Source organism: Lepisosteus oculatus, chromosome 1 (genome assembly GCF_040954835.1).
Source record: "Lepisosteus oculatus isolate fLepOcu1 chromosome 1, fLepOcu1.hap2, whole genome shotgun sequence".
NCBI classification, from domain to species: domain Eukaryota; kingdom Metazoa; phylum Chordata; class Actinopteri; order Semionotiformes; family Lepisosteidae; genus Lepisosteus; species Lepisosteus oculatus.
In genome coordinates, this window is record NC_090696.1 from 17,218,204 (window position 1) to 17,239,724 (window position 21,521).

The 21,521-nt window shown below is 46.2% G+C and overlaps 1 protein-coding gene across 4 annotated transcripts in view; it reads left to right on the plus strand.

The window, feature by feature from the left end:
* asic1b (acid-sensing (proton-gated) ion channel 1b) overlaps positions 1-18,994 on the plus strand; it is a 56,669-nt gene extending 37,675 nt beyond the window's left edge. For 2 of the 4 annotated variants that reach the window (XM_015344202.2, XM_015344205.2), the window contains exons 3-10: positions 3,198-3,325; positions 5,119-5,269; positions 7,317-7,373; positions 7,649-7,802; positions 10,004-10,095; positions 11,384-11,463; positions 14,065-14,184; positions 14,887-18,994. In XM_015344202.2, the coding sequence (XP_015199688.1) occupies positions 3,198-3,325; positions 5,119-5,269; positions 7,317-7,373; positions 7,649-7,802; positions 10,004-10,095; positions 11,384-11,463; positions 14,065-14,184; positions 14,887-14,982 (878 nt within the window). In that variant the 3' untranslated portion in view covers positions 14,983-18,994. The remainder of the gene's footprint in view (positions 1-3,197; positions 3,326-5,118; positions 5,270-7,316; positions 7,374-7,648; positions 7,803-10,003; positions 10,096-11,383; positions 11,464-14,064; positions 14,185-14,886) is intronic. The other 2 variants (XM_015344203.2, XM_015344206.2) reach the window with 1 other exon arrangement.
* The last annotated feature ends 2,527 nt before the right edge of the window (positions 18,995-21,521 follow it).

The following is a 21,521-nucleotide window of genomic DNA, read 5'->3' on the forward strand; positions in this document are numbered from 1 at the left end:
AAGTCTTGAGAAAAGGAGACACGTCGAACTGTACGATCTCAGGTTCTGGCATCGGGCCATGTAGCTAGCGGACAGTCAATGGGAATCCCCAGGCAGCGGCAAAGTGCCTCCGCCGAGGATGAGATGGGACTACTTGACCAGGGCTCGCTCAGCGAGACAGCGCCCCCCTGTGGCCCCCCGGGTGCTTGCAGGCTCACGGCGCTGTCAGTGAGGGACGCGCCTCTCCTCCAGGCGGCGCTGATCCTCCAGTATGGGGCAGTGCTGCCTGTGGAGTGTTAAAAGGCGCGTGACTCGAAGGCGGGCGGGGTGGAGGAGTCTGCCTGCACTTCCTCGCTCTCCCCTGTGTGCGGTGGTGGGGGTCGTAGCTGCAAGCAACACACACGTGGCTTTCCAGATTGGGTGGCTATAACAACTAATCGATGATAAAAACAATTCAAATAAAAGTGAACAAATGTTTTCCTGGTGCTGCTAGAGTACACAATGAAAAGCTACAGTATGCTTCTGCAGAGAACTAATGCAGTGTTTTGGCAAGAAACCAAGAAGCAGCATTAAATTCATTGAAATAACAGAAAACCATGTGACCACACAAACCACAGCAACTGTGCACATCCCATATTCTAAACAGACATTCACAAAGCATATAACCGCTGAGCACGAAACTCCCTTGATCGCCCCATTCAGTCTAAGGCCGCAGAGAATTACCTGACAACAGCAGGGAGCTAACAAAACTGAACACCATGTAACGCATTGCATTCAGTGACCATTGTACAGCCCCTGTCAATGTAAGGCCATATAGTATCGACTACCCATGACAGAATGGCCCGTGGTCTGATCCCCCATACCCCTGCAGCAGCCACGGTTGTCTCTTGAGCAGATGAGTCCCATATACAGTTTCTAAATCTTCATCCAATTCAGAGTTACGGAGGAACCAGAGCCTGTCCTGGCCAGTAATGGGCGCAAGGCAGGGTACACCCTGGATGGGACGCCAGTCCGCTTATGGGGCACAGACAAACCCAGACACGTGCGCTCATGCCAGGGCCAATCTTTCCAATTAACCTGCCGGCATGTCTTTGGACTTTGGGTGGAAACCAGAGCATCTGGAGGAAACCCACACAAACACGGGGAGAATATACAAGCTCCCGCAGATAACACTCCGGGAATTGAGCAAAGGTTAGAAATCCCATCGGTGGTGGAGCCGGAGAGCAAGAAAAGCATGTCAAATGGTTGCACCGTTACCGTCGTCGCAGTGCGTGGTGCGCCACAAGTCAGATAATGAGAGCCTTGGCCATTTGCTTGCCAGCTGTACCTCCGAAGGACAGTCTTATCTCTTATGAGCGCAAATAAGCGAGTGTCTGGAGGCACACCTGGCCCCTCAATTCTCAGATGCAATTAATTCTGTTTAACAGCGCCCATATGGCGTGGTGCCTGGGCAAGCGGCTGTCTTTGTATTGCAATTCTTGTGCTTCCCTGTCGCCACACTGCCCTGAGAAAACTCCGCCCGGACACACAGGATCCCAGTTCCATTAACCCCTGTAACAGGAGAGAAATCTAGGAGCTTCAGCGGCCATAATGAACAAAAAGGAAAGGCAATTTCCTTTGTTGAAATGAAAAACAAATCTGCTGTGCCGATTTCAGCGTGATGTTTTTTTTAACACTGGTATGAAGGAGGTCGGTTGGCCCTGGGGTCCAGGGTTCAATTCCAGATCTAGGGTGCTAGCTACATGGAATTTGTATGTTCTTCCCGTGTTCCAGGTGCTCCGGTTTCCTCCCACGGTCCAAAGACATGCTTGTAAGTTAATTGGCTTCTGGGAAAATTAGCCCTGGTGTGAGTGCGTGTGTGTCTGTGCCCTGTGTCAGGGTGTCTGTTCCTTGCTGGGATAGGCTCCAGTTCCCCTGCAAGCCTGCAATGGATAAAATGGTTAGAAGTTGGATGGATGGATGGATGGATGGATGTCATGAGTGGTGCTGGAGTGTTTCTCAGGTGCAGTCCTCGTGTAGTTTGGGAAGCCCTTGCAAACTCCCTGCCCTCCTGCACCACTCCACATTGCTCCTCTCTGCATCTCATTAATTTAAAAAGGAAGAGAAGCCTTCAAGACTCTGTGACAATCGAACAATTTTGTGGTGGAACCACTTCCATTCCTGAGATGCAACTTGCTCTTGTAATGTAAAATCTATTCGCAAATGCTTATGCAGGAGAGAAGGCTATTGGGTTCATGGATTTTCATTTGATCTTTTTCTATATGATGCATTCTTTTCTCCATTCCTTTCCTACTTAGTCGATACTGGTGAATGGTGAAAGATCCCAGCTGGTCAGCAGCAAGGAGGGGAGCTTGTTAAAATCTTGCAGACGCATCTTGTTGATTTCTGTGTTTAGCGGGGGAGGTATTTAAAGTCACAGCTTGCAAAGCTGGGCCGTGGCTGAATCTAACCATGTCTTCACGGTGCAGTAATGTCGTTCATTAGGTTACATTATGGTTTGAAACGCTGGGCTGTGCAGCTTGCAAGGATCATTATCATTATGCAGTTAGCGTGCATTGCTTTCAGCACAACATGACTAGAAGATACACTCCCCTGCCTACTGTCTTTTAAGATGAAGTTTGATACCCATTATTCAGTCGCAGATTCCTAATTTGCTTTCCTTTCACGCGGTGCATATTTGCTTTGCTGCATGGGGGAGTTGAATTTATTATGATTTCTGAGTGTGCAGTAGTCCAGTCACGCGGTGAACATCCCTGATCCCTGGAGTGTCCACATGGTGTGTGGTTGCTCTGTAGATCCAAGAGGTATGGGAGAGAGAGCTATCAGGGTCTTTGTGCCCAAATACTGATGACTTCGGAGCCCAATGCATGTCATGTAATCATCCATAATTAAGCTCCTAAATCCCTTGTTTCACGAAGCCCATGTCTTGTATATATCTGTTTCGTGATAAGCAGGTAGCAGCAACTGGACAATCAGAATCTCCGTGGCCACACACTGGAACAAAAGGCAGTAGTATCACCTCTAGCTAAAATCCTCTGTGCTACACATGAGTCCAGTCACACTTAATGATTTGCCAAACCACCGTGTGTGAATCAATATTTGGATTCCCACCCACCTGTTCCCAGCTTTTCCATGGATCGCTGCAAGCTTTCCAAGCTGCACGCCCTGCAGGAAGGTCAGCCATCTAATGTGGCCCTGTGTTGTTGCTGTGTCCCTAGATGAGACGTCCTTCGAGGCCGGGATCAAAGTGCAGATCCACAGTCAGGATGAGCCCCCTTTCATCGACCAGCTGGGATTTGGGGTAGCACCGGGCTTCCAGACTTTTGTTTCCTGTCAGGAACAGCGGGTAAGAAGAGGAAGGAAGGGTGGGGATAGGGGACGGGGAACTGAAATTAGGTAGGGCAGGGAAAAGTCACATAAACACATGTGGTTCTACAGAGCCCAGCCATGCAGAAAAACACTCATCCCCTCCAAAAATAGTTCCAGTCCAGTTTTCCCACAATGCACCTGTTCCCGCAGCTTACAAATCATGCTTTTTCATGATTGTCTACATGGTGCAAAGCCCAAACGTCCTGACACAGATTTTGTACCTCCATGGGTCGTTTACTGCTTACTACTGCATTACAGCTGTAACAGCTCCTCTTCAAGGCTGCTTGTTTGCCACTGGTCCCTGAACACAACTGCTTCACAATCCCAGATCACCGGTTTATGGAGTAGAAAAGCAAGGGAGTTGGGGGGGGCGGGTGATACACTTTGATTATGCAGTAGTTTTCAGTAAATCGTAAACACCAGTCTCAGCATTTTTGACTTTCCTATGGAGAGAAAGAGACGCACATTTCCATATCACAAATGACATACATGAATTTAAACTAGAAGCATGCACAGACTTTCAGAAGAGATGCTGACATTAAAATGCATGCTTTCAATCTGTGCACGGTACGTGAGAGATGTATTAGATAGATCTAAGGTAAAATCGTTAATCTCTTGAGTGTTGTGGATGGGACAGGGGCCATATATTTTCCAGTGCTCTTCACGGTCTGGAATCTGCACGCTTGCAGGATTAGAACTGCCAGCCTTCTGCATGGTCTGTCTCTGTACTACACTTGGGCCCCCACTTTCATTTAATGACATTCATTCCAATCCTGCTTTTGCCATTGCCACCAATAAAGCGCTCCTTGGAATAAATGAGCAATGAAATGGCTGGCTTGTAATATAAATGATGTTACAGCTGAGAGAAAGCCTTCTCTTAAAGCTATTAGGCAAGGCAGGGATCTCTTTGTGTCTCCAGGTAATTGTAGTGGAACCTTTTGATCTGCCAGGCACTGTGGAAGTGTGCTCCTTTCTCTCTTTTGTAAGGCCACCCAATGAGCCACATTGCCTGCCTCTCCTCCCCCTCTCATTAAAGAGGTTTTTTTTTTCAGAATTAACATGATTAGTTTCTGCAGAATAACAGACACAGAGGAGAAAGCAAGAAAATAAATGATTGCCTAGCTGCAAAGTTCAAATTTATATCCAACGAGGAATGAAGTTGTTTTTAGTTGGAGTGGATGGTATTTTGCCTGTGCAGGCAAATAGGAGCAGCACCCAGTTTGCTTTGAATCTGTTATGAGTTACGGGTTCATGACCCCAGTATGAACACTGGTATTGCATCCTTGACCAAAAATATTTCTTTCAATTTTTCATCAAGCCTGCTGTCTGGAAATATTTCAGAACTATAGGGCCATTAACTTCATCTAAGGCAGTCTCTTAGACAACATTATAGAAGCTGGATAAGTTTCAGGCCTAGGAGCCTGTGAAGTCCCAACAGCCTGAAAAAGTAATCAAGGTTGAATTAACTAATTCATGGCTGAAGTGAGCTACCTTTTTCCCAGGTCTCTGCAGGTTAAAATTCAAATCAGTCTGTAGAAAAACAGTCTTGGGGGACTAGACTCTAGAACCCTGGTTTTAAATATTAAATTAATATGATGTACATATAAAGTGCAGTTCAGCCTACTGTATTATTAAATGAATCGAGATATTCAGCCAAAATTGTTACTCAAGTACCCTGGAACCTTAGAACATTGGAAGTTGACACTACTGATGGGAATTCTGTTCTTTTGCATTGGCCTTGACCTCTGACCTGTGTGCACATGTTCTCAGCTGGTGTACTTGCCCCAGCCCTGGGGGGACTGCAAGGCCACCCCCATGGACTCAGACTTCTTCGACACGTACAGCATCACGGCGTGCCGCATCGACTGCGAGACGCGTTACCTCGTGGAGAACTGCAACTGCCGGATGGTCCACATGCCAGGTAAATGCTGATCGGAGTGAGAAGGACAATGCTCAAGACTTTTGCCTCTGAGGGAGACTGGAACACAGGCACTGCTCTGCCCGTGATCCCAGACATGCCCAGAGATTGAGAGTTCTTTGTGTATCCCAAAAGGGCAAAGAGCCTGAGCGCTCTCCCAGTGATCCCAGAGACGCACAGACACTGGGACCTCTTCCTGTGATCCCAGAGATGCACAGGGACTGTGTGCTCTTCCTGTGACCCCACAGACACTGGGAGCTCTTCCTGTGACCCCAGAGTCACACAGACACTGGGAGCTCTTCCTGTGACCCCAGAGACGCACACGGACTGGGCTTAGCAAATGTCTGGCCATATTGGTTTCAGAAGGTAGTGCAACACTAAATGATTTGCATCCAAGCCACATGAACTCCATTTTCATAAAAGATTTCTAAGCTGGAAAAAAGAGGGATACCAATCTCTATACAGTCCTCTTTCACAATGGTATGCAATGGGGGAATTACATCCTAGGAGAGCAAGCAAAATGGTTCAGATCAAACACAATCATGGAATTTTAAACAATCCAAACTTCACGCCGTCCGGCCTTTCTAAGGGCGCCTTGCGTAATAAACAAGGAACTGAACCCAGTGGGCTGGTGACGGCTGTTCTGGGGCGTTACAGGGGCAACAGAGCCATCACCCGGGCAGTGAGGCCAGTTATCGACTCCCTTGGCCATTGCTCCCCCTTCTCAGGCGGCCGGACGCTGACAGAGAGGCGGAGAGACCCCAGCTGGCAGGGCTGTAAATCAGCCAGGCACTGAGGTGGGATAGAGCGCTGTGCCTGGGGTCAATACCGACTGAGCCGCAGCGTGTCCTGTTAGGAAGTATTAGGCAGTTAGTGAGGCAGTGACACTGACAGTGGTTCCTGCAACCCCTGATCATCCGTTACTCTGTTTTCCACATCATACTCTGAATAAAGGCTATTAGAAGATAGTGAAGTGTACAGGGCATGAAGGACCCTTCTCAGGACAATCTTTGCCACATGGTGGGACTCAGTGCATACAGTCAGCACAAATGAAGATCAGCAAAGGCAGAGGAAGATACAACGATTGACGTCAGACTGCAAGCAGCTTCCTTAGTGATAAAATGTGTTTTATTTTGATGATGTCCACTACAATTCATACAGTCTTACATTTCTTTCTTTATGCAACAAATTCTGAATGTAAATCTGCATTATTTTTTGCTAAATGTTTTCAGTTATTACACGGCATCGTACCGTAGGTATGAATACATTTGGAGCCTGCTGCTTAAATATACACTCACTGGCCGAAATATTAGGAAACTAAGGCCACATTTCAGTGGCTTGAACAGGACATTACATGTGTTTCACAATATTCCAAACAATTTACAGCTCTAAACAGGTTGGCCTTTATTCATCCAGTTGTAGTACTTGTGATAGTGGGTGTGATGGACCTGCACATTCCACCAGTTTTTAGCAGGGCTGAGATCTGCAGATAGCCATGCCAAGTGATGGAAATCAAATGCCCCTCGTGACATTTATATATGGAAGTGAATTTAACACTGAGAACAGGAGGCCCTTCTTTGTTTGAAGGGCTGAAGGAGTCTGGATCAAGCTACACAGCCGTGTGGTTGAAACTCTGCTTTCCTTCAAGAAAGGCTGGCTGGATGAAATGCTGAGATCAATTTTACTACTGCACAGACTCGATGGTTACAGACCCTCTCGTCTATAACGTTTCTTATGTTCTTACGTCAACCATGCATTGGTTGTCAACAATGCAATTGTGTTACTGTGATGTTACCACTAATACTGTAGCTCTTCAGTTGTAGCTGATGGGAATTTGACATAGCAGGACTGACCTCTGTTGGGGGAGACGCTTTGTGACTTTAGGGCTGGGAGTGTTGCTGAGAGCAGGCCTTGGGGACAAGCTGTGTGCGCCAGTCTAACTCCTGCGCCTGTGCATTTCACTTACTTGTATTTTGATCAGTGAACATATAGGTTATGAATACATATTTAACAGCACTCTGCGATGGCTAATCCCTCTTTCTGTCCGTAGGGGATGCTCCCTATTGCACTCCGGAACAGTACAAGGAGTGCGCTGACCCTGCTCTTGGTAAGAGCTCCAAAAGACCTGGTTTGCATGTTCCTTGGCCTGTTTAAATAATTCTACCGTGGTAATTTACTGCATGGCACTGCAGAGCCTAGTTTACTTAAGCATTGGTGGACCAATACTATTCTCCTGTTTAAGTACATTGCACAAGCCTGCAGCTCCACATACTGTGTTAAGTTTCAACGTTTTTTAGCAACAGGGAAGAGTCACAGTGCAGACAGGTAGTCATAGATCCCGTCACGAGTCACAGTATTTCTACGTTTCGCCTCTCCCCGTAGACTTCCTGGTGGAGAAGGACAACAACTACTGCGTGTGCGAGACGCCCTGCAACACCACACGCTATGGCAAGGAGCTGTCCTTCGTCAAGATCCCCAGCAAGGCCTCGGCCAAATACCTGGCCAAGAAGTTCAACAAATCGGAGCAGTACATCGCGTACGTTACCGCGGGCTATGCAGACTGGAAACAGCAGCCGCCATCTCATTCTCTGGCCTGCTTTAATCTCCCGGATTGGGTGGGGGGGAATGATAAAAAAACCCCGAAACAGAACTCACATCAAATAGCTCTGTATGGGCATGGGCTGACAGATGCGGTACAGAGGCTCAGAGAGTGCCAGCAGATTCACTGCCATTGCAGCGCACAGCTGCGCTCACAGTTTCTCGATTTGCCTTGCTCGTCAAGATCTTCGGAGACCTGGAGCTGGGCGCGGCAGCACGCTTGGCTCGTGTGCGAGGTGGATGAATCCCATAGTTGAAGCGTGCAGTGAGGGTTCCTTGTGTTTGACAGAGAGAAAAGAGCTTGAAGAGAGCATCCCCGCACAAACCGGGAAATTGAAGAAGTCAAAAGGGAATTTGGCTCCTTGACTTCAGCGCAATTGGGCAAATAGAGCAGCAGTTGTGCGGAGTGCACCGATAAAAAAATGAGGTCATGGCACTGTGTGGAGCTGTTTCAAATGACCGCCCTGGAGTAGTTATTTACCGTTAGTACAAAAAATAACTTGTGCTGTTTTGCCAATGTCTGGTGGTACACAGTGTCTTCAATGGCCTTTACAGTAAAGCACTGTCTTAAAGTCAGCGTAGGGCAGGCTGTACACAGAGCAGCGTGTGGGGTTTGAATGGAAGACTGAAGCCTCGTCTTTCATATTCTGGCAGCAAAAATTATAAAATAATATGCTGGAGGGCCAGAAACACCCTGAAGTCCCAAACATAATACAGCTGAAGCCGTCCAGGGAAGAGTGTGGCACTCTGGGACGTGCCTAACTGCAGCCACTCATGACAGAACCCCTTTCCTTCTGTCAACTTGTTTTCTCAAGTATACTGTATACCTGAGTGCTGGTGCACGGAGCACAGGAGGAAAATGATGATGGCAAAACACAGAAACGATTTTTCCGGTTCTGTGAATCTTCAATTATTCAAACCTCCGGTAGGGCTGCAGTTTTCCTCTATGTAGATAAATATTATAGCCTGTATATATGCATGAGAATTAGAGTGTGACTAGTGCGAGGAAAGAGGATCAAAGCAATTTTGTCTCTTACATGAAATGGAAACTATTATAAAATCTGAGTAAAAGGTTTAAGAACTTTAAAGTCTGTCAGTATTCAGCACATTAAATTAAAATTAAATTGCACAGATAGGATTAAAATAAAGAATATTCTTAATGACAAGACCATTGGCTGTTTCCACAGGTGTTGGTATATAATCGCCTCCTATTGATGCTGGCTATGATGCCAGTGGGAGTGATTATTGGAAAAGAAGTGCTAGCGCAGGGAACGACAGGATTCCATTCCTGAAGTCAGCATTAAAACATCACCATAGGGCTCTCTGTGTAGCTGTTGAGATGGATGTTCTTTGTGAGTCCCTGGGTTGCAGTAGTAAAAAGCCCCAATAAGTATGGGCCCGTTCCACCTCCAGAGGGATGAGACAACAGGCTGTCCTTGGGCAGGTTTTATATTCCAGGAATAAAGTGCTGGCAAAGGGAGTATCCTTGGGCTGTCCTCTTGGCGTGGCCGGATGAAATTTACAGCCTGTCTCCAGAGCCCAGCTCTGTGTTTTAAGATAAAGGAAGGACCCCCTTCCTTCTAGAGCTGTCATGACCATAAAACTGGTTGCCTGGGGTGTCATTAAGCCCTGGAGTAACCATCCTATGCCACCTAGTTAAAGTATTTTCAACCTGTTATGCACTTCCTTTCGTATCAGAAACACCCGGCCCCCAGCCTGATGGACATTTCACAGCAACACACACAGGGCGCAGAGCGCCTTTGTTATAGAGCACACAGTTCCAAGGGGCTGCAGGGGGTGAAAAGAGTTCTTTCTGTGCCTCATTTTCACTCTTGTCTCCCTGGCGAAGCAGGACAAGGTCAGAAGAGTCTCCCTTTGTAGAGGAATGGGTCCAGTTGAGTTAGAGCTCCAAGAACTTTCACGTGGTTCTGGTCTCTCTGAGTTTGTATCTCATCTTTGAGCTGTTGTCCTGTTCCTTCCTTCACTCACACCTGAATTAAACTGAACACTAGAAAGACACTTTGGTGCTATGCAAAAGATGTGTTGAGAATGTGGGTCTTTGCTTATTTAACATGATGTTAAAGTATTTCACTGGTCTCCCAGAATCAATGCTGACTGGTTTGCCTCCTGTGCCGACAGGGATAACATCCTGGTGCTTGACATCTTTTTCGAGGCTCTGAACTATGAGACCATTGAGCAGAAGAAAGCCTACGAGGTGGCAGGACTGCTGGGTAAGAATGCTTTTACTTTTTTTTACCTTTTACTAACTGCCTTTTTTTTAAAGCGAGACGTAGCTTGATCTGTCTGACAAAGGACTCAAAATAAAGGACTGAGCCCCAGAGGTCAGAATAGGAATATTGCCAAGGATCAGATCATGCCCCTAGCAATCCCTTTAATGAACAGAGAGCAATGACAAAACCAGCCCAGGTGGAGACCACCTGAATCATTCCTTCTCCAGTGTCCACTGCGATGAACATTAGTCCGGCTGAACAGCAAGTTAACGATCTCCTTAGATCTTAAAGGGGGAAACATATTGAGGAAGGAATTCCACGTTGAGATTATAACAGACAAAAACTGCAGGGGCTTGTTCCCTTGGTGCCGGACACTTCAAGGTTAATCTTCAGTGTTGCCTTGTTAGTCTTAACGACAAGCACTAATAGCTTCAAAGGAGCTGGAACCTTTTTTTATTTTTATTACGCCTGCAGAAATGGCCTTATAAATCCAGAGCATTTGGAAGAACAAATCAGTTAGAAAGTGCCAATAAAGTAATGTGTAAATGTTCTCTGCATCTCTTACCTGCGTTTTACTGTTTCGAATGAAGCGAATTAAATGGCAAGCCCTTCAGTGTTAAGAAAAAGCTTATTTGTTTATACAAACATATAAATGGCACTTCCCTCTAAAGCCAGAGCAAGATTTGAAAGTACAAGTGCGAACTGGGGTCCAGGTTAAAGAGAGGGGAGGTCTTGTCGGACGGCGTCAAGGCTGCTGGGAAGGGGGAGAAGGGTCACCCCCCCAGCTGTGATCATGCTGGGAAAGCAGAGACACGCCCACGTCCCTGGGCTGGGTGTTAACAGCACCTTGGGGAACACTGCCTGTAACAGCTCTGTCAATTGTAAAATAAAGCTCAATTACACAACACTGAAGGCTTTATCACTGATTCAGCACGGGCCTTAATTTTGAAATGGCCACACAAATTAAAAAACAAAAACCTATGTGAAATATATCTGATTTATTGTGGTCCTAGATGAAACCAGAGATCTTGCTATACCTTCCTATAATAGACTATAAGCCCCAGTGTTTGTGCTCCCTGGATCAATAGCCAGGGTGAGGGTGTCCAGCTGGCCAGTGTAGTGAAGTGTGGGCCTTTGACTGCTGTGTTTGGTGTTCTGTCCTGTATTGTCTGCACTGTTCACACTGTTGTGTTGTGGAGCTCAGATTTGAGTTGGGATGCACTGTGGCATTTTAAGCTTTTTCCTCCATCCCTGTGTGTAACCAGTGTCTATCTATACCCCTTGCCAGGTGATATCGGTGGTCAGATGGGCCTCTTCATCGGCGCCAGCATCCTCACCATCCTGGAGCTCTTCGACTATCTTTACGAGGTATATCATACTTCATCTCCTCTGCTGCTCTGCACTCCCCTGCAGCGTTTCCACGTACAGATCAGGTCAAGGGCAGGTTAAGTGATGCTGAGTGGTGCCTTGGCCCTACAGTAGCTCCCACAAAAGTCTTGTTTCTTAAAAGTCAATGAGAAACAAGTTGGCCAAGAAGAGAAAGAAACAAGATGGCCAGTAGCCATATCACCCTGCAGCTCACACTGAAGCTCAGCAGGTGTGAGCCTGGTCAGTACCTGGATGGGAGACCTCCTGGGAAAAACTAAGGTTGCTGCTGGAAGAGGTGATAGTGGGGCCAGCAGGGGGCGCTCACCCTGCAGTCTGTGTGGGTCCTAATGCCCCATTATGGTGACGGGGACACTATACTATAATAAGGCGCCGTCCTTTAGATGAGACGTAAAACCGAGGTCCTGACTCTTTGTGGTCATCAAAAATCCCGGGGTGTTTCTCAAAAAGAGTAGGGGTGTTACCCTGGCGTCCTGCCCAAATTTCTCCCTGGCCTTTACCAATTATGGCCTCCTAATAATCCCCATCTATGAATTGGCTTCATTACTCTGCTCTCCTCCCCACTGAGAGCTGGTGTGTGGTGAGCGTTCTGGCACACTATGGCTGCCGGTGGCCCTGCACACTGGTGGTGGTGGAGGGGAGTCCCCATTACCTGTAAAGTGCTCTGAGTGGAGTGTCCAGAAAAGCGCTATTTAAGTGTAAGGGATTATTATTATTAATTAAATCCTCTTTTTAACAGCTGCTTCGCTTGTGCTGGAGAACACACATGTGCTTGGCCTGACACGTGAAGCACAGTTTCTGTTTTTATCTGCCCCAAAATGGTCCACCTTGTCAGTTTGAAGATGAGTGGTTCAGTTCCTTGCCAGAGAACATTGGCTTCGTCTCTCTTCGTCTGAATCAATACTTGGCCTCTAGTCCTCTGGACTCACCCTGCAAAAGTCTGCCTGTGTTTTAAAAAAAAAAGAAAAGAAAATCAAAAGTGAGGCTTACCTATCAAAATCACAATTTGCTGCACAGCGCAAAGTCTTCAGGCTTATCTCCTTGCCAGCTTCCCGTCTGGTTGTTATCATTAATCAAAACCCTTGTGTGATTGTCTCATTCTTGAAACAGTGTATCTGATAGTGAAGTGAGCCTTACTGCTCAGGTGTGGTGCTGCTGTCTCTGTGCCCCCGCTGAGATACATTGTGGCTGATCATGATCGTCAAGCTGGGTTTTATCACAGACCCGAGCGCGCAGATAAGACACGTACTGTAAACCCCAGTTATCTTCCTAATTCAGAATCAATTGTACAGTGCCATAGCCATAGCCCTTTTTACTGAGATCCTCCATAGAAGCAAAATTAGCATCGCAGGCAGCAGTGTGTCTGTTCGCTATTCTGGAGAGCCCTTGGAGACAGAATCGTTTAACTCCCCTTGCATCTGGGAGGAATGCTTAAGTTGTGGACTCGGACCCTGAATGGGAAGCTAGCTGTTGTAGCCTTGTGTGATTGTGCTTTGCTCAGATTGCTTCAGTAAAATGCCCAGCTGTATGAATAGATGCAAATGTAATTCCCTTTGGATAAATACATTCAGAATTATGATCTTGCTGATCTTGTTGCTAACTCTAAAACCTGGACTCACTGCTTTCTCAGGAATTGTTACGCTGTTACCATTACTAGTATCTCTTAATAACAGTAGTGTGCCTTTTACTGTCGGACATGTCTGTAGCAATTTTACAGTTGACTTCTATGCTAACACCAGTATGGTTTCTTACGGTTATGTTATCATGTTTTTGAAGAGCTTCTTGCTGCTGTACCATGATTATACCCTGATTCAGGTCTGCTTTGCCACATTTTGCTGTGCTTTACCAGGGTGGACAACCGTTAAGGATAACAGGGTGGATAAGTTAAGGTCCACAAAAATGGTGACCAATGCTGGCCTCACAGCTGACAGTCAAGCTCTTCAATCCCCTCTTCCGCGTGACTTGTAAAACACACGTGTCGGCAAAACTCGTTCAGCAGATGAGCGTTCGACTCAGAGCTACTCCTAACATAGCAGCATCAGATTAGACCAGGACTGCTTCAGTATAATTTTGCTTCGCGAGCAACAAGAAGCAAAAAGGATTTTCTCCCTTGCATCTCTGACACCGAGTGTTCCCTGTGTTGCGGGGGGATCAGTTTTCTTTTGGTTTGCGGACCTCCCAGTGGCCCTGGTGTAGCCTTCCACTGTGCCAGGCTGCTCCTATCTGGCTCCAGCCCTGAAATGGGCATTTGCAAGTATGCATGGCGAAAGCCTTTTTCTTGGAGCAGATTCTTCAGCCAGAACCATCTGAGACTGGCTGTGCTGTTTACCATGGGGGATTTGCGTTCCTAACAAGCAGGAGATGAATGTGACAGCGTGGAGGATGCGTGTGTGAGTGCGTGCAGTTCTGCTGGGTACAAAATTGCATAAATATTAGAAAGGAAATGGGGAATAACTGGCGATTTCATCTTGTTTAGTGACAAGGAGAGGTGCTTCTCATCTTCTGTCCCCCTCATCAGCACAGCTCCTTGGCGGAATAATTGATTGATGTTTGCTTCCTGTTGCTCCTCTCCGCTTTTCCCAGGTGGTGAAGTACAAAGTGTGCCGGTGCTCTCGGAAAAAGCACAAGCGCAGCAACAACAACGACGGGGGCGTGGTCCTGAGCCTGGACGATGTGAAACGTCACGTCAGTAACTATCACTTGGTATTGTGCTGCTCTGAAGGAGCCTGACCCCCCCTGCCCCCTGCCCCATCGCACCGCCAGCAGCCCCGAGGAACACAGGACAAAGGGAGAGGGAGCGTGCCAGCGCTGGGGTTGTTAGTGACATCGCAGGAAGGCAGTCTTGCATTGTATTGCTGAAGAAGCCTAACAAAAGCCATGCGTGTCATACCGGAGAGCTGGAGAATGACAGTGAGAGATGAAGAGAACAGACTGTAACCTTATAAAATGCTAAAGAGCCAGAGTGTGGAAGAGAACAGAACGGAGCATTAAATGAGGGAAAAAAGCAGATCTGTGTTGCATCAGCTAGCCTGACAGCGAGGAAGACAGAGAGTACAGGAGAGTTATTTATGAGAAAATAGGAAGGCTGTGTCATATGAAAGTCTGAGACAGAACTGGAGATAGAAGGTAGTAGTCTAATTTCATAGGAAAAGGCAGGGGGGAGGTGCAGGGATTGAGAAGGCAGCAGTCTTGTTCGTATTGCAGAGCATGACTGTGTAAGACAATGAGATTCTCGGCAGCATAAGAATGAGAATCCATTATTTTTATCAGAGATAGTTTAAGAGATAGTGTGTGTGTTCTTCCTTTTCAGGATTAATGAGGCCAGTGCGGTCCTGTTATAGCTCTGGGGCTGTTGGGCTGTTTTCTTACTGACGGTGGGGTTTCTCTCTGCTCTCTGTCCTGCAGGCCCCCTGTGAGAGCACCCGCCCCCCTCCATCGTATCCCGGCAACTTGCTACCTCATCACCCAGGGCGGGGCAACTTCGAGGATTTCACTTGTTGAGCCAATTGGAAAGGGGCAGGGAGGCGGAGCCCTCCAAGAATTACCAAAGTCTCAAGGTGTCCAACGGCCTTTTGCTCCATAATGGAATACAAAATCAGACACAAAGACAATGCGCAAGGGTCAATGGACAAATACACCATGGAAGCAAATATACATTAGCATAAGGGGAAATCGTGGAAATCAAGGCTAATTGCAGAGAGGAACTCTTTTAAGACTCCTTAAAAACAGCTTTCCAAGCTAAAGCCTGGAGAGAGGCCTTCTTTTTGGCAACAGTAAATTCCATTTTACAAGCCGGGAGGATTTCCATTGAACAGCCCTGAACTGTTCCCACCAGACTCGTCCATCTTTAGAAATTCTAGTGCTTCTCCACCATTACTGTAGCGACATGTCAACTGCTGGAGTCTTTTCAGGACTGCAGACACAGTGCATTTCCAGGAGAATGTATCTTTCTAGTTTTAAGAAACAGAAAAATAACATGTAGGGGTATCTTTACTGGGGGGGGTGGGGGCTTACATCACTTGGGGGGCTGGGTGGGGGGTAGTCGATCATCCGTGTGCACAGGTAGAAGGTTTGAGTGATTGCAAATGTTTTCATGCTGCTCTTGCACCTGTGAAAAACGAGTCATTCTTTCATGCAGGTCTCTGTCTCATGTAGTGCATGTGTGTCTTCATTTCTGCATGTCTTCTTCCCACTGTGTGTTTGCTTTTAAAATGTGTTGGTGTGAAGTTTCTTTATTTTGGAGGGCGTGTGTGTGTTTTGGGGATGGTACTGGCGTCGCTGAGTTTACAAACTGGGTATTGAGGGAGTTGTGTCTCAGAGGTTGTGTTTGCTTGTTAACTGAAAGCTGGGGCAGATTATATTGCAATGAGGGATCACCGTGTGCAGATACAGACCCAGGGTCTTTAGCAGGAGCCAGATTCAATGTAACGTGTGATGTATGCAGCATCGATTTAAGGGGTTCGCTGCACGAAACAGGAAAAATGTAATTTCTTCCCCTCCATTGATCTGCAGTCACCTTCTGAAAGATACTGCTGACTGGCGTGTTACACCAGGGCTTTTGTGTACAGAAGGAAATTGTTCCCAGATTAGGAACCAGGGCCAGTCGAGCAGGGTATCGATCTCCCTTATGAACTAGTGAACTGCACACAGGAAGGAAGAAGACACATGGAAGGATTGTAAGAACAGCTCACTTTCACTCGTTAATAGGCTCTGCTGTAGCAATATACATGCAGGTATGTTCATGGTAGAAACACCAGATTTAGACAACACTAAAGATGATACCTTGCTTTTAAATTGTGCTTTTCATGTGGAAGGCATCTTTTACAGATTGGAGGGATTTTGCACAGAATTTCAGCATCATCTTGCTCGGCTTTTCCAACCAAACAGGGTAAAAAAGGTGGGCTAGACTGGAGAAATCGGATTTGAATTTAGCCAGAACCCGAACACCGTAGAGAAGCACCCCTTTTTCCCTTGAGAGATCTTTGAAGACTGCAGGGCATTAGTATGGGAATTTCTGGACTTGCAGGAAGAGTGAGACCAACAGGTCCTCCAATTATACTTACCGGCAGCAACCTGTTTTTCAACAGACGCCTCCAAGTGTCCCAGCTCTCTCTAGGCCCAGCCTGGCTTAGCTTCTGAGATGATAAGTCTTCTAAGCAAGCCTTGCTTTCACGCTTGTCAAACACACATGTGTATACGATGTGCACAGTGAGTGCTTAAGGAGGACCACAGGAGAATCTGAGAGCATTACTAGCAAATGTGGCTGTTTGTAGTCCTCAGCACGCAAGGCAGGTCAGCACAAGACAAATCAGACAGAACTGCATAGTTAAGCGGGAGGCATTCTACCAGGGCAAAACAGCTCATGGAATTAATTTAGTGACACATGCAGGGGAAAGAGAGAGCCTTTATTATCCCCAAGGGGCAATTCATTTTTACAGCAGCAGCAGGCAATATAAATAAAACACACAGACAATACATATAAACATGAACAAGGGAATCATCTGTTGTTGGAAATTATGGCCACAGGTATAAATGAGAATTCAGCCCTGTTTGTTTTTAGATTGCGCAATCTGGATTTGCTTCTGAGAGGGGTAGCTGGAATTCATTAAACAAAGGATGTGAAGGGTACCCTAGGATGGAATCTGCTTTACGCAAGACTTGTAACTGATTGTTGTGGGGCAGGGCCGAAAGACCAACACTTTTCGGCTTAGTTTGACAAGACTTCCCAGTTTGTTCTTCCTCCTATTCTTATTCAGATTCCCAAACCAGCAGATCGGGACAAAACTTAAAGAAGATTCAGTATAATAATAATAAACTTTATTTTATGTAGCGCCTTTAAAGGTAGCTTCTCAAAGCACTTTAAAGGATGACAACAACAATGAATAAAAAATACACAAGATAAAACACAATTACAATACATAGAGGAGACCGTGTATAAGACTGATAAATAACGATCAACATCGAATGATCAACTTTATACAGAATGTTTACTAGAATGCGGAGTGCTGTGTGTGAGGGGGGGTGTGTTGTGTGGCTGGGAGGGGCTTTATGTGTCAGGGCTGATGAGGATCCGGAAGGGGAAAGGAAACCAGGTGTGACCACCCTGACTTCAGCTGGGTCCTGGTGTCTGGGGGCGTTGGTGGGTGTTAGGAGACGTGGATGGTGCCATCAGACTGCATACATGCTGGATTCAGAATTAATAGCTCTTTTTAAAGAAAAATGACATTCGTTGCCACATTGCATGTCAATACTGTACAATAATGCCACTCCTTGAAACAATCATCGTTGAGTACAAGGAGCTCTGTTTGAGTGGGTGAAAAAGTATGAGCAACAGATATATTGGGGAACAATCTGCATTCTGCCACATGGCAATGCAGACTCAAGACTTCACAAGGGGCAAATCGGGGCAAAGGCAGACTTATCGCCAGGGTGAAGCATGCAGACACTGGTTGTTATTGAGGGAAACAACAGATTATGACCTCAGAGTCTGTCCTTGTTCTATGCATGAGGGGCGTTAGTGAGATTCTATATCAGTAAAGAAAAAAAGTGGGCGTTAATTGCTTTATGACTCATTTAATTGCACACACGAGAATTGAAGTACTGTAATAATCTGTAAAAATGTTGGTGTTAGAGGAGGAAGTGAGTGATGAGTTGGTGTCTCGGGAAGGTTTTAAGAAATGTGGTGGGGAGAAATTGCTACTGCAGTCCCTAGGTCCCCAATTCTGGCCCTCAGGGGCTGGTGCATCTTCAGTTTTTAATGAACTGGTTGCACTCATAATTGTTACAACTGGAGAAGTTGAACAGATTCTCCCATATCTTCAGGTTAATGAGACCTGGAAAACCAGTACTGGCCCTCTGGCACTAGGACTGGGAACGCCCACGGTATCCAATATGCTTCTCGATCCCTCCTTTTCTGAACTCCTCCACTCCACCTTGTTCATCTTCCCTCCCTGAGAAATCTCTCCAATGGGTGAAGCTGCATGGTTATGACTGACGGAGAAGTAGTCCAGCCCCTGCCTTTAATCAGTTACACATTTTTTTTAATCCTGCCTCCATAACCACAACACTAGCCAGACTGTTCCCAGAACTTTGGATTGTTTTACTGTGCTCGATTCATGGGAGGAAAAAACAAATTATGTGTTACATTCATGAGATGAATTCCTCTTATCCATTTTAAATACTCTACTTTTCTAGACTTCAAAGAGGTGGACCATATACACTTCTGTCTGTTATTTACTCAGATCTCATATCAAAGCACAAAATTACCACCAGTAAGTATGTAAGGTAATAAACTATGTATTTAAAATGACTAGGATTATAACTCAGTTTCCTATGATTATCATGATTATCATTACTATTCTTAATACAATTACTATTCTTATTATTCCTGTATTATTGGACAACTTTTCTTTTTCTACAATGGATACATATCGCCTGACAGTCTCGTCATCATCTTTGCAAATAATCGGCTGTCCTATTTACCAAACAGTATATAATAAAACATGTAATTCTACAGCTGTCTGGTCTTTGCTTTTATTTTTTTATGATCTTTAAGGTTGGAAGTAGCAGTTAAAGAACTGTATCTGCTGCAATGTGTTTCAAATATCCAATATACGTACACTGCCCTGCGTTTTGCAAGTTAATGTAAAGATTTTCCTGTGACCTGTTGCTATGTGCTACTGTATGTGACACAAAGAGCCGTCAGAGGAATATGACACCATGAAAGGGAGAAGGCCGTTCAGCCCATCTCGCCTGTTAAGCTGTTGTTAGTAACTCATTGATGTAAGAACCTCACCCAGGAGTCCATGAATTCAGCTTCAATAAAGCAACAACTTTTTTGTTTTGAGTTTGACCCAGGCATCCAGTGACTCCTTGTGTGAAGAGTGAAACACACACCACAGGGCACTACGTGGATCCTGTATGGAAATGCATTTAAAGCTGTAAACAGGAGGAATCAATTGCTTTTAAATCTTGCTCTCCATCCCAAAGGATTCCAGTGCGCTTTACACATAGCCGGGGAGGGAATCACTTCATCTATCGTTGCAGTTGAGCCGCCACCAGGGTGACATGTGGCATTCATTCTGCAACAGCAGCCCCCGTACACAGTAGGTCAGGTGGAGACGTGAGAGTTTACTGTACCAGTTTAATGAATAGGCATCTGTAAGGAGGCCAAGCTGTAAACGCCCAGAGTGGAATCTAGCCAGGACTAGATTCCACTAGGACTAGCCAGGACTCTTATGAGTATACTCATGGGAAACTTAGGAGCTCAATTCATTGTTACAACAAGGACAGCATCTCCAGCATGGTTTTTCTTGTCAACATACTTGCGAATTGGTCAGGAAATAGTCCAGAGGGGAGGAGAGCCACCTACTCGTCCACCAACACCAGGAAAACAACTTCGTTTTCCTTAGGAGTCCTCCCATCCCAGTACTGACTAATTCCAGTGCTACTCACCTCCTTAGGTTCTGAGCACCTCATGTTCTAGGGTCTCTCTGTCATTGTTGATCCTGAGGAACTCCACTGGGTTGCAATTTCCAAAACCTTTTGGGATTTTGAAGGCATAACCTCCTCTTCTTATGACTAAAGCTATCTAGCTGCATAGCACTCCTGCAGCAAGGAGCACGATCAACACCTGCTTACCGTCCCCTGCAGTTGCCTTCATTCTTTCACACAAGGGTTGTTCTTCACATCTTCACATTCCCTTTTTTTTTTAATTGGTTGTCTTAGTGGCACTTTGATTTGTAAGCCATTGGTTGAAAGAAAAAGACGTCCGTTTCTGTTTTTAAGGTGAAGACTGTTGCGATGACGCTGTCCAGGGGGAAGCGAGGCAGGACAGATTCTTTTACACTTTTGGTAACAATCAGAGCTCTGCAGGTCAGAATGTGAGACAGTATGTAGGCACCATGGGACGTTGGCTGACGTGAAAAGAGTGACATATGTCATGATTGTTCATGGGGGCTGTAGCTAGGACTAACAGACCTCTAAAATCTCTTTGGAACAAATTAGTAAAAGGCTCTGCATGCAGAAGCCACAGAGATGCACACCTTCATTCTCCCTCACATCTACTGCTTCTACCATGAAAAGCCTTTCGGCTTTTCAACACCACCTTTTGTTTTGTTTTTTCCCTTAAGAGACTGTTGTGTCAGGGTGACACAGAACTGGAACAGACCTGCAGAAGCAAATTGCGAGACAGAATGCAAACTTCTGGACAGAGCGCAGAGAGGGAATGTCTGAGACCGGAAAAGCAGATGGAATCAATTCCACTCCTGCAAAAAAAAAAAAGAAGAGCAAATGGCCCCGGAGTAAAAATATAATTTTCTTTTTTTTTTTTCCCTTTCTGGGTTTTCAATTTAAAAATTTTTGTTTCTGCCTACAAGTTAAAAAAAAAAAGCAGCTGCAATTCTTCCCGGTGTTTAATTCCTTCCTTGCAGTTAATCTGTTAGCGGGGACGGATGAAACCTTCGGCTTCAGAGTCCATCCCCCCCGTGTCCCCGCACTGCTCATCGGTATTCCGGGTCACGCGCGTGGACTTGTATCTATTTTTGGGTGAGTAATGAAATCAAGTATTAAAAATGCATTAGCCAGGGAGCCGGAGAGCGAGAGCGAGGGGGAAGTTGATTGAGGAGCCCTGTACTTGGGGTGGTGCTGTTTGGCCGGCGGGGAGCACTGGCTGTTCTGGAGGCAAGAGTCTGTAACCCGGAGTTCAACTGGGGACAGGGGGAGCAGGGGGAGGGAAAGGGGGGTGAACAGACCCACAGACCGGCCATCCCGTTCTTCATAGCCCAACTCCCGAGAGGGCAATCAGAGCAGCTGCAGGCTTTAGCTACAGATCCACCCAAGGATGACATTAGGATGGATAGGAGATACCCACAGGAGAGCTCTATCAGGATCTTACATTACCAGCCATGACAACGGCTGCAGGCTATTATCTTGGCAATTACCAATGCGGGAAGCTGGAGTCGTTTCACCTCGATTGTGCGCTCTGGTCCTGCCCGGCCATCTAGAGCCCCTGCTGCCTCAGGCACGCCTGCCCAGACTCA